This window comes from Orcinus orca, chromosome 10 (assembly GCF_937001465.1).
Source record: "Orcinus orca chromosome 10, mOrcOrc1.1, whole genome shotgun sequence".
NCBI lineage: Eukaryota > Metazoa > Chordata > Mammalia > Artiodactyla > Delphinidae > Orcinus > Orcinus orca.
The window spans coordinates 7,986,352-8,001,156 of NC_064568.1; the positions used below are offsets into that span (position 1 = coordinate 7,986,352).

The following is a 14,805-nucleotide window of genomic DNA, read 5'->3' on the forward strand; positions in this document are numbered from 1 at the left end:
AGCCTGTGTGTCCGGAGCCTGTTCTCCGCAACGGGAGAGGCCACAACAGTGAGAGGCCAGCGTACGGCAAAAAGAAAAGCCTTTTTAAAAGAGTGGGATATGGCAAGAAACTACAGTTGCGAACTAGGAATATCATGTTTCAAGTTTGTATCTGAGGAAGGGGGAAGATATAAAAGAATGCTTCCTCAGCTCCCCAGGCCTTTTAAATTCGTTGTAAGTGTGTCCAAAGGGTGCTGTTCTTGAGCAAGCTTGTGTTATTCTTGGTGTTCAGTCCATCGGTTGTAGACATGTAACTTTTATAGTCCTTGATTTACTGAGAAGATCTTTTGAATTTCAGGTATAAAACATCAGAATGAATTTCAGCGTCTGGTGGATCAAGCCAAAAAAGGATATAAGAAAACTGTTGGAATGTCAAAAAAAAAAGTAAAAGAAGAAGATGAATCTACAGAAAAGCTATTATCTGTATGCGTGGGTAAGAGACTTTAACTAAAAACAGAAGTATATGGAATTTTTAAATTTTTAATATCAAAAGGAAAAAACAAAGGAATTTACTTTGGACTTAATTGGTATTTGAAATGGGCAAAAGTATTTTTAGACATATAGCAGTTGTTGGATGTAAACTAGGTTTATTACTCTGGGAAGAATGATCGTGGAGATGTCCTGAAGACACAGTTTCTAAAATCTGTCTTCCTTTCCATTAATGAGAAATCAGAAGTTTTTTAGTTGTTTAAGCTTGAGGTATAGGATTTATTGCTGCAGATCCTTAGGTATCCTACAAAGAGAATAAATTATTTTTATTATAGGTCGCTGGTAATAACTTTGGATGGAATGTTCTGCTAAAATATCTAAGGCTAGTACACAGCACATTCCAATTTCAACCCATTTTAAAATTTGAGATTGATATTATATTTGTGTTGCCAGGACTTTGGGCCAGTGAACAAAAAAACAATCATAATGGAGGAAAGTGCACAAGAAAATTCTTTATTATTTTGTCTTTATTGTGATAAAAATAAACAAAACATATTTATCATTTTAACCATTCATAAATGTACAATTCAGTGGCATTAAGTACACTCACGGTGTTGTGTCACCATCACCACTATTACACCCAAAACTTTTTCATCATTTCCAGTGAAAACTCTGTACCCATTAAATAATAACTCTTCCACTTTCCCCACCATTTCTTGGTAATCTCTGGTCTACTTTCTGTGTCTATGAATTTGCTTATTCTAGGTACCTCATATAAGTGGAATCATATATTATTTGTCCTTCGTCAGCTTATTTCATTAAGCATAATGTTTTCAAGGTCCCCATGTTGTAGCATATATCAAAATTTCATTATTTTTTATGGCTGAATTCCATTGTATCTATATACCACATTTTGTTTATCCATTCTTCTGTAATGGGTTATTTTCACCGTTTGGCAGTTGTGAATAATGCTGCTGTGTGCATTGGTGTTCATGTGTCTGTTCAAGTCTCTGCTTTCCATTCTTTTGGATATGTACCTAGCAATGGAATTTCTGGTTCACATAGTAATTCTTTGTTTACCTTTTCAGAAACCACCAAACTATTTTCCATAGTGGCTGCACCATTTTACATTCCCACCAGCAATGCTTGAGGATTCCAATTTCTCTATATGTGTGTCAACACTCGTTATTTTCCCTTTTTTTTTTTTTTTTTTTTTTTTTTTTTTTTACTGTAGCCACCTTGGTAGATGTCAATTTGTATCTCATTGTGGTTTTTTGATTTGTATTTTTCTAATGACTAATGATGTTGAGCATCTTTTTATATGGTTAGTGGCCATTTGTTTTTCTTCTTTGGAGAAATGTCTGTTCAAGTCTTTTGCCCATTTTTTAATTGGCTTGTTTGTTTTTTTGTTGTTGAGTTTTAAGAGTTCTTTAAATATTTTGAATATTAATCCATTATATATATGGTTTGCAAATGTTTTTCAGCTTTTTTCTGGGTTGTCTTTTTGTTTTCAGGATAGTATCTTTTGATGCATAGAGTGCTTTATTTTGATGAAGACCAGTTTATCAATTTTTTCTTTTGTTGCTTGTGCTTTTGCTATTATAGCCATGAAGTTGTTGCAAAATCAGTGTCATGAAGATTTTCCTATGTGATTTCTCCGAAGAGTTTTATAGTTTTAGCTCTTACGTTTAGGCCTGTGGTCCACTTTGAGTTAATTTTTGTATATGGTGTAAGTAACGGTCCATCTTCATCTTTTTGCATGTAGATAATGCAGTTTTCTGAGCACCATTTGTTAAAAAGACTGTCCTTTCTCTGTTGAATGCTTTTGACATCCTTGTTGAAAATCAATTGACCATGTATGTGAGGGTTTATTTCTGTACTCTGTGTTGTATTTAATTGGTCTGTATGTCTATCCTTACGCCAGTGCTATACTGTTTTAATTACCATAGCTTTGTAACAAAGTTAAGAGTTGGAGTCCTCCAACTCTTGGGGTATGAGTCCTCCAACTTTATTCTTCCTTTTCAAGGTTGTTTTGGCCATTTGGTTCCCTTGAGAGTCCATGTGAATGTTACGATGGATTTTTCTATTTCTGCAAAAAGTGCCATTGGGATTGCATTGATTAGTTGCTTTGGTTAGTTGACATCTTAACAATATTAAGTCTTCTGTTCCATGAACACAGGATGTCTGTCATTCATTTTTGTCTTTTTAAAAATTACTTTCAACAATGTTTTGTAGTTTTCAGCATGCAAGTCTTTCACCTCCTTGGTTAGATTTATTTCTGAGTGTTTTATTCTTTCAGTGCTATTACATTCTTTATTTTTGTCCTCAGTTCTTTTGGTGTCATGTAGTAGGTTGCTGCCTGAGTATAAGTATATACTTTATGGTCTTTGTGAACAAGTTAAATTTGTTCATGCAGTTGTTAAAGGACGTTGTCAGAGAGTAGTTGAGGTCCTGAGAAAATCTGGCTTAATATCTCGGATTAAGAGAATATTTTTGTTTATTGGCTGAATCTCTTTTGAAAATGATTGATTGCTTGTAGTCAGGGGTGGTGTATTCTTTGTGTTTGTGCACATGAGTATTGCTCTGTCTGGGGTTCAGTGATGAGTGCTGCTGGTAGATAGCTGCGCGTGAACGCGTGTGTCTGGGAGGGGTGGGAAGTGTGAGAGAGAGGCAGACAGACTGGCACAGACCAAAAGGTTGGGCTTTTTATTTTTTTGCGGTACGCGGGCCTCTCACTGTTGTGGCCTCTCCCGTTGTGGGGCACAGGCTCCAGACGCGCAGGCTCAGCGGCCATGGCTCACGGGGCCAGCCGCTCCGTGGCATGTGGGATCTTCCCGGACCTGGGCACGAACCCGTGTCCCCTGCATCGGCAGGCAGACTCTCAACCATTGCGCCACCAGGGAAGCCCAGGTTGGGCTTTTTATAGCATCATACAACCAGTGTAACTTTTGCTCTTTAGAGTAAACTTGCTCATTAAAGTGCCAATATAAGTGAACAAGGTATGTGTCCTGTTAAGTAAAACCTTCATCTGTTTTTGTTGCTTGACGTTTCTTTAGGGAGGTTTAATGTCGGGGCCTCATGTTTTCGGCTTTATTTGGAGTTCCGTCCTGAGATCCATGGGCAGATATGAAGGATAACTGACTTCCATTGCCCCCAGTTGTTGAATGATATTTGTCTGCAAGAGGGAATTTATCCTGTAGAAGCTTATATAAGAGGGGAAGAAGTAAGAGAAGAATATAAATCAGGTGCAAAAATAAAAGGTAGTTTTATGTTGAATTCCTGCTCCGTGGTTTGCCGGCTTGATTGCATTCTCCCAGCCAGTTGAGTGATAGAGTTGCCTGGGTTCACCGGGTTTACTGGGTGATTGATTCCTCTCAACTGGTCCTAGGTGTCTGTTTACAAGAGAATATCCTAGAGATCCTGGATGGTCCTTTTAGTTGACTGCATGTTTCCCTTTCCCAGGTAAACATTAGAGGGTACAGTTTTGTTTTGGTAATGAGCAGGCTTAGCGAAAGCCAGACAACATCAGGAGCTTATTTTTAGAAATTGTACTCTTGTGTGATGTAGGCTGTTCACGAGGGTAACAAAAACTTATAATTGTTTCTGGAAAAATCTTGACCATATGGAGTTGGAAAGGTTTTTGTTTATTTGTTTGAAGAATCTTATTCTTTTTCCATAAACTTTATCTTTATAACAAAACCTTGACAGTTCTCATTGGTGTCCTTTGTTAAAGGTCACTTGCCTCCACAAGTGCATGAGTGATGTGTGAAAGCTCTTCTTCTCTGTGAGCAAACCCATGAAAGGGGACTCTATCCCAGTAGCACGTGTCAGGCATGTCAAGAACTCACTTGGTCCCTGAATCTTAAAGCCAGCACAAGTGAAGTCCCAGCAGAGCCCTGAAACACATCGTGAGGGAGGGGCCTGGACACTGAAGAATCCTGCACAGAGATGATTTTCTGCACTCATATTCACAGATATTTGGTCACATCTGCATGTCATCTTCCTGCAAACACCGTGTCTGCATCCCCCCAGCTTTCCTGGGCCTTTATCTTTATCTGCAGTAAGAGACCTCGGAAAGTGAGAATATGATAAGGGATGTGTAGAAATGTGACATGTGTTGGATCAAACAGATATATTGGTTATGTCTTATTAGTTTTTCTCTTCCCCAGTGAATATTAGATTCTATGTAACAGATTTAGAAAAATGTCCAGATGGATTCACTACCATTCAGCAGTCAGTGACAAATATTGTGCTTCTCTTATTAATTGAATCTTTAATCCTTTTTTGTCATGTTTCTTATGTTTATCACTCTTCTCTGATCTGTGAAATATTCAGGAATTCTTTAGTAATACTGTAAATAAAAGCCTCATTAGAATTATAAGGTTCTCCCTGCTCCTGGTTTTAAAGAACATTTTATTTTTGAATTAATTAATCTGGAAATACATTGGGTGGACAGTATAACCAGATAGCACCAGTGTAGTGCTAATTCTTACTCTCTGGCTGTCACTAGAGTTTTGGAATCAGTGTTCCATAAACTCCTATTTTACCAAATAGGAATATTAAATGTTGTGGAAATAATAAATACACAGAGGTTGTAAATTTGAAGGTACTCTTAAATGTTTCTTTTTTTTCTTTCTTTCATTTCTTTTTTCCTTTTTAGGACAGGAAGATAATAAAATGAAATTCTCAGATATACCCTCAGTAACAAACCACTTCCCTCAGTCAAAGCTGGACTCCCCAGGGAAACTAGAGCCTGACAGACCAGATGATTCTTCCAGTTGTACTGATATTCAAGAGGAAGCTCTTTCTTCACCAGAGTCAGAGTCATGCAATAGGTAAGAAACTTGCAGTAGTTGATTATTTTAAATTTCTGTTTTCTATGCATGCTAAGAGACCAGCACAAGTAGCCAGAAAATAGCTTTGAGCCCTGGTGCCATTCCTCATCTCCTTCCACTGTCTCCTGCGCTTTGTAGGGTTCACAGAGGGATCAGGGCGGGATGTGGGGCGTATGTGCAGCAGTCACTGGGGACTTCGTCTTCTGCTCTGTAGGCTTTTTTTTTTTAGTTTTTTAAAATTGTTACTGGAGTATAGTTGATTTACAGTATTGTGTTAGTTTCTGCTGTACAGCAAAGTGAATCTGTTACACATATATCCACTCTTTTTTTAGATTCTTTTCCCATATAGGCCATTATGAGTATTGGGTAGAGTTCTTTGTGCTATACAGTAGGTCCTTATTAGTTATCTATTTTATATATAGTAGTGTGTGTATGTCAATCCCAGTCTTCCAACTTTATCCCTTCCCCCTCCCCCTTATCCCATGGTAACCATAAGTTTATTTTCTGCATCTGTAACTCTTTTTCTCTTTTGTAGATAAGTTCATTTGTACCCTTTTCTTAGATTCCACATATAAGCAATATCATACGGTATTTGTCTTTGTCTGTCTGACTTAGTTCACTCAGTATGACAATGCCTCGGTCCATCCATGTTGCTGCAAATGTAGCCTTTATATAGATATTTTTCCTAGAGTTAGAAAAGAGAGCCTGACTGGCAGTGAAATTTTTATCAAAAGAATGAGTGAAGGAGGTAAACACAGCTACACTAGAAAGCAGAGGTGGCCAGAAAGACAAAAGAAAGAAAAATTTAATTGAGCAAATAGAATGGATGGGGAACCTTTTACAATGAGAGATTTGGAGGTGAGTCATTTTTCCAAAATTTTTAAAAGACAATTTAAGAAGATGATGTGTTTTTGAAAGATGACATAGTGTTGTGTTATAGTTACCATTTTGTGTTCTCACCATTCACTTTATATGATAAATGCTACCCATGTTTCTACCTCATCTTTATAACTTTTTTTAGTAGATGCAGCATTCTGTTGGGTTTCTGTACCATAATTGACCAAACTTTTAAATTTCTATTGTATTTCTACATCTTCCCCAGTGTTTTTTATACTTACACACCTAAAGCTGTGGTAGAGCTCTCCCTATAGGAAGTCTTTTGTTTCTAATGAATTACTCCCTTAACTTTAGCATCATTTTGACCTTGGTAGGTGGTGTTGTTGCCTTCTGAATGAATTGTACCAATTTTAAATGCTAACAGCAACATGTTATTTAATCTTTGGTATTTGTTCATTTAAAAATTGTTCACAGTACTCTAGAATGATAGATTATGTCTAGTCTAAAATATCAAATTAAGAAGAAATTTTTTTATGAGAAGAATATACCCAAGGACCCTCTGCTTTCCTAGGGTTCTTGGAAAACAGCTTCAGGTTATTCAGAATCAAGTATTAGGAAGGGAAAATCTTCTCATTTTGCCCTGAACATTTTCAAGATCAGATCGGGATCAGTTTTTTCCCGAGTTGGGTAAAGGCAGAACATACGGTAGCCTGAGTTTCTGCAAGACTGTGGCTCTGCTGCACAGTTACTCTGGATCAGGCCATTCCTGTAAGTTCATTGGGTAGTGTTTGCTTTTAAACACAAAACTTACCAGAGTACAGGGTAGAAACGGAGAAGAAACAGAGTTCAGGGAAATAAGAGTGAGTTTTTAAGCATAGTCACGAGATGCCCGAATGTTCTGGAATGCCAGGATGAAATGGGACATTTTAATAAATTTGGAGTGGAGGGTGGAATGGAGGAAAATGAAAGGGGAGACACATGGCAGCCAGATGTATTTTTATCTTGTGGTGAGAGTGTGGAAAACAGGATGAGTTTGTTGGAGGTGTTGGCCTCAGACAGACTTACAGGCATCACTGAACTGTGAGAGGGTTATTAAACCATTGAATTTCTTTTAAAGTAGGCTCTTATATGCTTCCACACTTTAATTAGTTATGCATGTATATATGTCTACACACACACACACACACACACACACACACACACACACCCCCAATACACCCATGACCAGTGGAACTACCTGCTAATTGCGAATTTTTAACAGCTTTATTGAGATATAATTTACATACCATACAATTCACTCATTTAAGTGACAATTCAATGGTTTTTACTGTGTTGCCAAAGTTGTGCCACCATCACCACAATTTTAGAGCATTTTCATCACCCGGTAAAGAAACCTCATCCCCATGAGCAGTCACTCCACATTTCCTCCCAGCTCTGCTAGCTCCTGGCAACTACTGATCTACTCTGTCTCTATTGATCTGCCTGTTTTGGACATCTCATATAAACAGGATCATACAATATGTGGTCTTTTGTAACTGGCTTCTTTTACTTAGTATACTGTCTGCAAGGTTTATCCATTTTGTATCATGTTTCAGTACTATATTCCTTTTTCTTTCTAAATTATATTCCATTGTATAGATATGCATTTTATTTATTCATTTATTAGGTGATGGACGTTTGGGTTGTTTCTAATTGTAGTTTTGACAAGGACAAAAATCACTGACTTTGTTTGCACACTTTGGAAGCTTAGCTTTAGAGACCGAATATGAGGATTTGCGTGGCTTGCCTTGAGAAATCGGTCAGTGTCTGGTACTCATATCTCAAGTATAAAGAAGTGTTACACACATTGTAAATATTAAATATGTTAAACTTTAAAATTTTAATTTAATTAAATGCGCTTTTATACCCTCCTTTTAATTTGCCCTGTCATTTTGTCAGTCTAAGGTTTTTTACATTTAAAATGTTGTGTCTGTTCCTTATATAAGACCTAGAAACTCAGGCTAAAGGGAGAGTGGGAGTACAGTGGTATTTGCTTTGATACCAGGGCGGACCACTGGGCAGCCGATTCCCGAGTGGACTGTGGAGGAGGAAGTGTGCAGGGGGAGCAGCCGTGGTGCAGCAGGAAAGTACAGGCTTACATTTGAGTGGCTTCGGGTCAGGATCTGCTGGGTGATTTGGGAGTCAATCTTTTGAAGTCCGTTTCCATAGCTATGAAAAGCATGTATAAATACCTTCTGTCTCAGATCTGTTGGGAAGATGAAATGAGATAATAGATGTGAGGGTCTTTGATAAATATATGATTATTATTCTGGTTTTATAAAGACCAAATCAATTGAATTTTCTTCAGTAATACATTAAAACTTGGGTCTCTAGGACTGGATATTTCAGAAATGCTTTCATAGTCCTCTATTCCTTCATTCTAATTCTTAGAGTAAATCCCACAATTTATTTTTTTTTTCCTACTTCCGTTCTGAACTTTAGAAAGTTGTGAGCCTGGGCTAATTAGTTCCATTGAAAATTCATTTAATTCAGCCTCAGCTGGGTGCTCACCACCTAATTTACTCCTTATTGCATTTCCTACCCAGTTGCCTGTGTCTGTTTCCTCACTTTGAATGAACACCTTGTCTCCCAGTTCACCAAGGCAGCTAATCTGACCTGTCTCCAGATCTTCCTTTCCATTTTAAGGTTTCTTGTAATTTCTGACCACTTCTTTCCTGTTAGTTGTAAGAGAAAGATATATTTCTTAATACATTTCTAAAGACATATTCTTTCTTAAGATGAATTCATCCACCTCCTCTGAGACTTTGCTCCATCACTCATGTCTTAAGTTTGCTCTCAGATGACGCTTTTTCGTAGCCCTTCCTACGATCTCTTCTCTTATTCTTCCCACTACGCAGGAAGTAATTTTGACTTCCTCTGTGAATTCCTGTAGCAGCGTCTCTGAATTCCATAGCAGTTTGTCTAAATCAAATCTTGCCTTGTATTATAGTTATTTGACTATCCTTGTCCTTCCTATTATTACTCATCAAAGTCCTTAAGAATTGAGTCTGTCACTCATTTAAAAAAATATCTCCTGCCTTGGGTCACTACACGACCATTATTAAGTGAAGGATTTCTTGATTCTAAGGTGTACATTTTCTGTTTTACATTTTAATGTCTGAAATTGTGATAGGTACAGTGATCAATGGCGTTTTACAGTTGCTGCCAGCCAGGTGGTAGTTGTGATATACTTGCCAGTGTGTGAGTTTCAGTTGAGTTACATGTATTGTTAACATTACAGTGGTTTGTCATTTAAAATGTCTTCAACAAAATAATGAGAAAAAAGTTGTGTACGAAGAAAGTAACAAAATACAGCAGGGTGAAAATTTGATGTTAGCGAGGTAGTGTTCACTGTTGGATGAATGACTATTTCTGTATTTTCTTGCAAAACAGTCAAATGATTTACAAGACCTGAAGATGCCCACAAGTGTCTGAAGACTTGTTACGTTTTGTTAGTGAACTATGTGCAAAGGATTGCTTGTTTGTTACATGATCTACTGAAGGCAGGAGAAATGGTCACATCCCTTGGAATAGATGGGAAAAATTTCAAAGTAATAACAGTGAGCCTGACTGATTCATCTGTTGCAAAGACTGTTGTTTGGGTGTCAAGTATCAATTTGTCAGACATTTCTTGCTGTCTTTGAACAGAAGCTGCTCATCTTCCAGTCACAGGTTATGTGATTGAGAAAAACAAAATTATGAGTTTAGTTTGCAGAATGGGTGTCAGTGCCTTAAATGAAATGCCTGGAGACAATTGTCAGGTAATTTGGAGAAATGCTTTATCTCCAGTACTTTTGGTGGTACGGAGGATGACTTTGTGAGGGAAAAAACAGACATCGTAGACGTTGAGTCAAAACACAATGAAGAGGGCTTCCCTGGTGGCACAGTGGTTGAGAGTCTGCCTGCCAATGCAGGGGACGCGGGTTCGTGCCCTGGTCCGGGAAGATCCCACATGCCGCGGAGCAGCTGGGCCCGTGAGCCATGGCCACTGAGCCTGCGCGTCCAGAGCCTGTGCTCCGCAATGGGAGAGGCCACAACAGTGAGAGGCCTGCGTACCGCAAAAAAAACAAAACAACAAAAAAAAAACACGATGAAGTGTAGGGCTCCAAATCTGAATACGTTTTAGGAATACTTTAACCAACTTATTTCAGTTTTTAAAAAAATATATGTACAACAATGGTATAAGATAAAAACCTATGTCTACATATGTTTAAAAGAACTCTGGATATGTAAACATTAAAAATAATGGTTCCTCTTACCATTAATGTTGTCTTAGATTTTTGAAATGTAGTATCTGAATATGAATAAGGTCCCTAACTCACTTTGAGCATAATTTTACCACCTAGTTGGAAACTAATAAAGTCAGTCATAACACTCATAAAGTTGGTGGTAACCTGGCAGAAGGCTGTCACAAAGTATGGTGATCCATTGGTTAATGCCAGTGCGATTTAGTGACTCTAAAATCTAAATGGTCAAGAGAGATACGCAGTTGATTAGGATAATTAACACCTTAGAAATCAGGACAAGAATTCAAAGTGAAAAGGGACCCATCACAACCAAATGCCTTTAGTGGAATCAAAGCATTTCAGAGATTAGTGGTCTTTATTTGTCTGGTCCAACATTTATTTTCCATAATTCAGACATCACATGGAAGGGCGATGAGACATGACACTCAGTGACTTTGTTCAGATCTTTTCCAACCCTAACATTCTGTAATCCTTTTATTTTTGACAAGTTAATAGTTGATAAATTATCTGTGTTCTTTTACCGCTTGACCATTGCAGACCATGAATCAACCTTCTAGAATTATGCTTATTCCTTGTACATTGAAGTGTTCATTTTTTACGAAAATTTTCTCACTTTTTCTTTTTATGATAGTTTTATTGCTTTCACTGTAAAGCCCTAGATTTTCAAAACAACTTTTAATTTAGATGTTATGCATGCTTATTGTGAAAAATAGAAAATTTAGGTAAACAAAAAGTAAGAGTCCAGTAAAATTTTACCAGCCAGAAAGAACTGTTAACACTTTCATATGTACATTCTTCTAAAGACAGCAGTATGGGTACGTGGATACTTAGAGGAACATTTTTAATACAGAAGCATCATACTATTTTGTAAATTTTTATGCTTTTTTTTTCTCTTTTAAAGAGACAAGTCATGCTGTTTTAGGTCTAATGTGAGTGAAAATAAATTGTGAGTTGTTTTTTTAATTTATGTAGTCATGCTGTAATACAGATTATAGATCTTATTGAATTACACTGTTGGTTTTCTTTGTGTTAGAGCAGTATTTAAATTTATGTAATATGCCAGATTGACAACTAAGAATAATCTTAAAGATCCAATAGGTGTATCTAATCCAAATAATTACTAGGATGAAACTGTTGCTAATTTGTTTCTTAACTCGTAAATAAGTACCTCTTTTAGAGTTTTAATTATTAATGTTATATTGATTCTTTCTTGCCAATTTGAAGACAGATGATAAAAAAATTGATAAGAATTTTAGATTTTTGTACACCCCCTAGATGACTTCCGGGAGTTCAAGAGACTTGTCCAAATTTCTGTAAATTCACTTATTGTTCTTCTTAAGAAGAGAGGGCTTTTGTTCCCTGAGTTTTGGCAAGCAGAAAAAACTCCATTTTTATTGAGTGCTAAGTTATAAGAAAATATGCTTTTGATTATGACCCTAGAGAGGAAGCTTTAATCTTCATGTAGAGATGAATAGTGGTCATGCTATTTAAAAAAAATATTTATGCACTTTAATTCTAGGCAATATAAGTTAAAAAGAAACTTTTTATGTAACTGGAAAAAATTGAGTAATGTCATAGATTAGGTAATATTATATCAGTATTCAATTTCCTGATTTTGAAAATTTTATTATTGTTGTGTAAGTGAATGTACTTGTTCTTAAGAAATGCACGCTGAAGGGTTAAAGGGACATGATGGCTGAAACTCTCAGTGCTTAAAAAAATAACGTGTATGTGTGTGAGTGTACACACACAGAGAGAAAGAGTGAGAAAGCAAATGTGGCAAAATGTTAGCAATTGGAAAATCTGGGTGAAGGGTCTAAGAGTCATTTTTTTTGTAAGTGTGAAATTGTTAAAATTAAAAAAAATTATTGGAAAGGGTCATTTTCCATAATCAGAGAAGCTTGTTTATACCAGAAGATTTTCTAAAGGAAAGATTTATAGTTACGATTTTATTGGCTAAAAAAAGTGGTAGCCAGGGATCTACATGGGATGCTGAGTATTGTTTTCAGTCTCTGAAACCATATTTATTTCAGTCAGTCTGTTCAGGACTGACCCAACATGGTTACCTCAGCTTTGGTGTGTTAGAGAGTGTGGGCTAATGAAGCAGGGACTTTGATTTCAGTAGGAATGAAGAGTATCACAGAGACCACCTAATTTCACTGCTTGGTAACCTGTAACCTGCGTGAACCTTCTTGCAGATGCCAAGTGCTGGTCATAAAAGAACCTGGGTCAGATAAGGTGTGAATGAGTACATTTTAACTTTTCACACTTCCTGGCCAAAACCATTACCTCTTTTTTGATGCTAGGTCAGTAGCAGCATCATTGTAGGAATTACAATACAGACAGGCACAGAACACCGGAAACTTTGACAAAGAGGCGTATTAACTGTGGGCCGTGCATTTCATATATTTTGGTACAACTTTTCCTCACTTTTCAGTCATTTTTCCAAGAGCTATCTGTCCAAACTTCTTAAGAGCAAGAGAGCAAAAAACAAAAATATGTGAAGAAATCTTGATTACAATTGGTTGGAAACTTTAAGGAGTAGTTAAATTTCAGCTTTTCTTAAATTCTGAGTCAATTGGAGAATGATGGGGAAATTGTAAGAGAAAAAGTGCCATTGTGACACTCATCTGAGGAATGTAGAGTACTGGCACCATCAGCCTGTTGATGAGACCACGCTGAGTTTATTGCTTGTTGAAGGGAATGGGAAACACTACCTCTATCATCAAAGTGGCCTCTCAGCCAGAGGGGCAAAGCTGACTTGTGTGTTGAGATGACGATTTTGGTTTAGTCAGTTCTTTCAGTGCGGGTCTTGGTTAGGATTGGGTAAACCTGGTAGTTCAGAATTGGTGAGTACAGCAAGATGAGGATTCCTGAGGAGAGGAGCTCCAAGAGTCCTTGGGGGATGTCCCTTGATGCTTGCTATTGAAAAGCTGATGGGTTTTGTAGGAGGCTTTTGGACTCAACAATATGTGAGTGCTAGGAGTGTTCTGTGTTATATCACTTAGTCCACAGGCAAGCCCATTTTAGAGAAGTGGAAATGAAAGGTCTAAGGGGTCACATAATCAGCTTAGGGTTGTACACATGGTAGATGGCAGTACCAGGACTCGAGCCGAGGTCTAGCTGACGTCAGAGCCCAAGTTTTCCTGACTGATAATGCTTATGGCCAAGCCGGCTCGCTCTTCACATTCTTGAAAGAGTGTAAACATGCAGTGCTTGAAATGTTTGGGCTTCCTGAGAAGCAGACCCCGAGACAAGGATTTGAGTGGAAGTGGTTAATTTAGAAGGTGAAAGAACCACACCGTAGGGAGTGGGGAAGTGCGACAGGAAAGGGAAGATAACATTTAAGGGGCATATTATCAAACCAGACGTCCCTGTGAGCGATGGGGGTTTATCCCTCCTGGGAACTGGGAGCTGGTTTAAAACACACACCTGAGTTGTCCCACCCAAGGCAAGGGGCAGGGGTATGTCGTTTGGTTGGGGGCTGCTCCCTGCTGCTTCTAGCCTTTCATGCTGGCGACAGAGCTGGCTCCAGCACGTCAGGCAAAGGCGCTTACGTTTGGAGATCAAGTACATCAGGGGATGAGGGCAAGGGGATAGGGGCAGGGCACCAGTGGGATCTGCCCAGGCCGTGATTCCAACTGAAGACAGGAAACTGGTTTGCTTTTCTGTAGACTCTATTAATGCAAATGGGGTACTGTAGACTTCTGTCTGTATCTCGGGCCCAAGAGAAGGCAGGAGCGGGGGTGGGGGGAGTCCCAGAGCTCATTGCCCCTCTGTGCCCCTGTTTGCCAAGCTCACTTGCCCATCGCTGCCAGGAAGGGGAGACGTAAGGGTATTTGGGGGCTGTTGAATAAGTGGTAGACGAGCAGATGCCAGGGAGAGAAAGGGACAGATAATCTCTAAAGCTCTGAGACAAATGGGTCCACAAACTGCTGGAGGAAAATGTGTTTGTTGATGAGAAACAATTTACTTTTTCCTCTTGTGTGATAGATAATGAACTGAAGTATGAAGTAATCTTTTTTTATCAAACTGAAGTTCACCAACATACTAAATAAAAATCTCTGGGTCTTAGGCAGGAAAATCACAAGCACGGAACTGGGAGTTCTTTGATTGTCGGGAATATTTCCTCGTTATCCTGGTTTGTTTCTCCTCGGCGGCAGTTAGAGCACTGTTAGTGGGCCTTGTGGTGTCTGTGGATGTCCTCTCCGCTTTGGACCTGACTCTCCAGGGTGTGGCAGAAGAAGCCAGCTGGTCCTTCTGGGGAAAGTCTTTAGAAGTACCTCATTAAAAGGTGACAATATTGTGTGCCTTTGAATCCTCCTTGGACAAAAAGGGGGGGAGAAAGCTAACCTTTTATTTGGCACATTTCATAGCAA

The 14,805-nt window shown here is 38.2% G+C and overlaps 1 protein-coding gene across 6 annotated transcripts in view; it reads left to right on the forward strand.

The window, feature by feature from the left end:
* Positions 1-14,805, forward strand: part of RAD18 (RAD18 E3 ubiquitin protein ligase) — a 116,591-nt gene that overhangs the window by 76,694 nt on the left and 25,092 nt on the right. For all 6 annotated transcript variants that reach the window (XM_049716081.1, XM_004274791.3, XM_033437226.2 and 3 more), the window contains 2 exons: positions 338-472; positions 5,129-5,303. In XM_049716081.1, the coding sequence (XP_049572038.1) occupies positions 338-472; positions 5,129-5,303 (310 nt within the window). The remainder of the gene's footprint in view (positions 1-337; positions 473-5,128; positions 5,304-14,805) is intronic.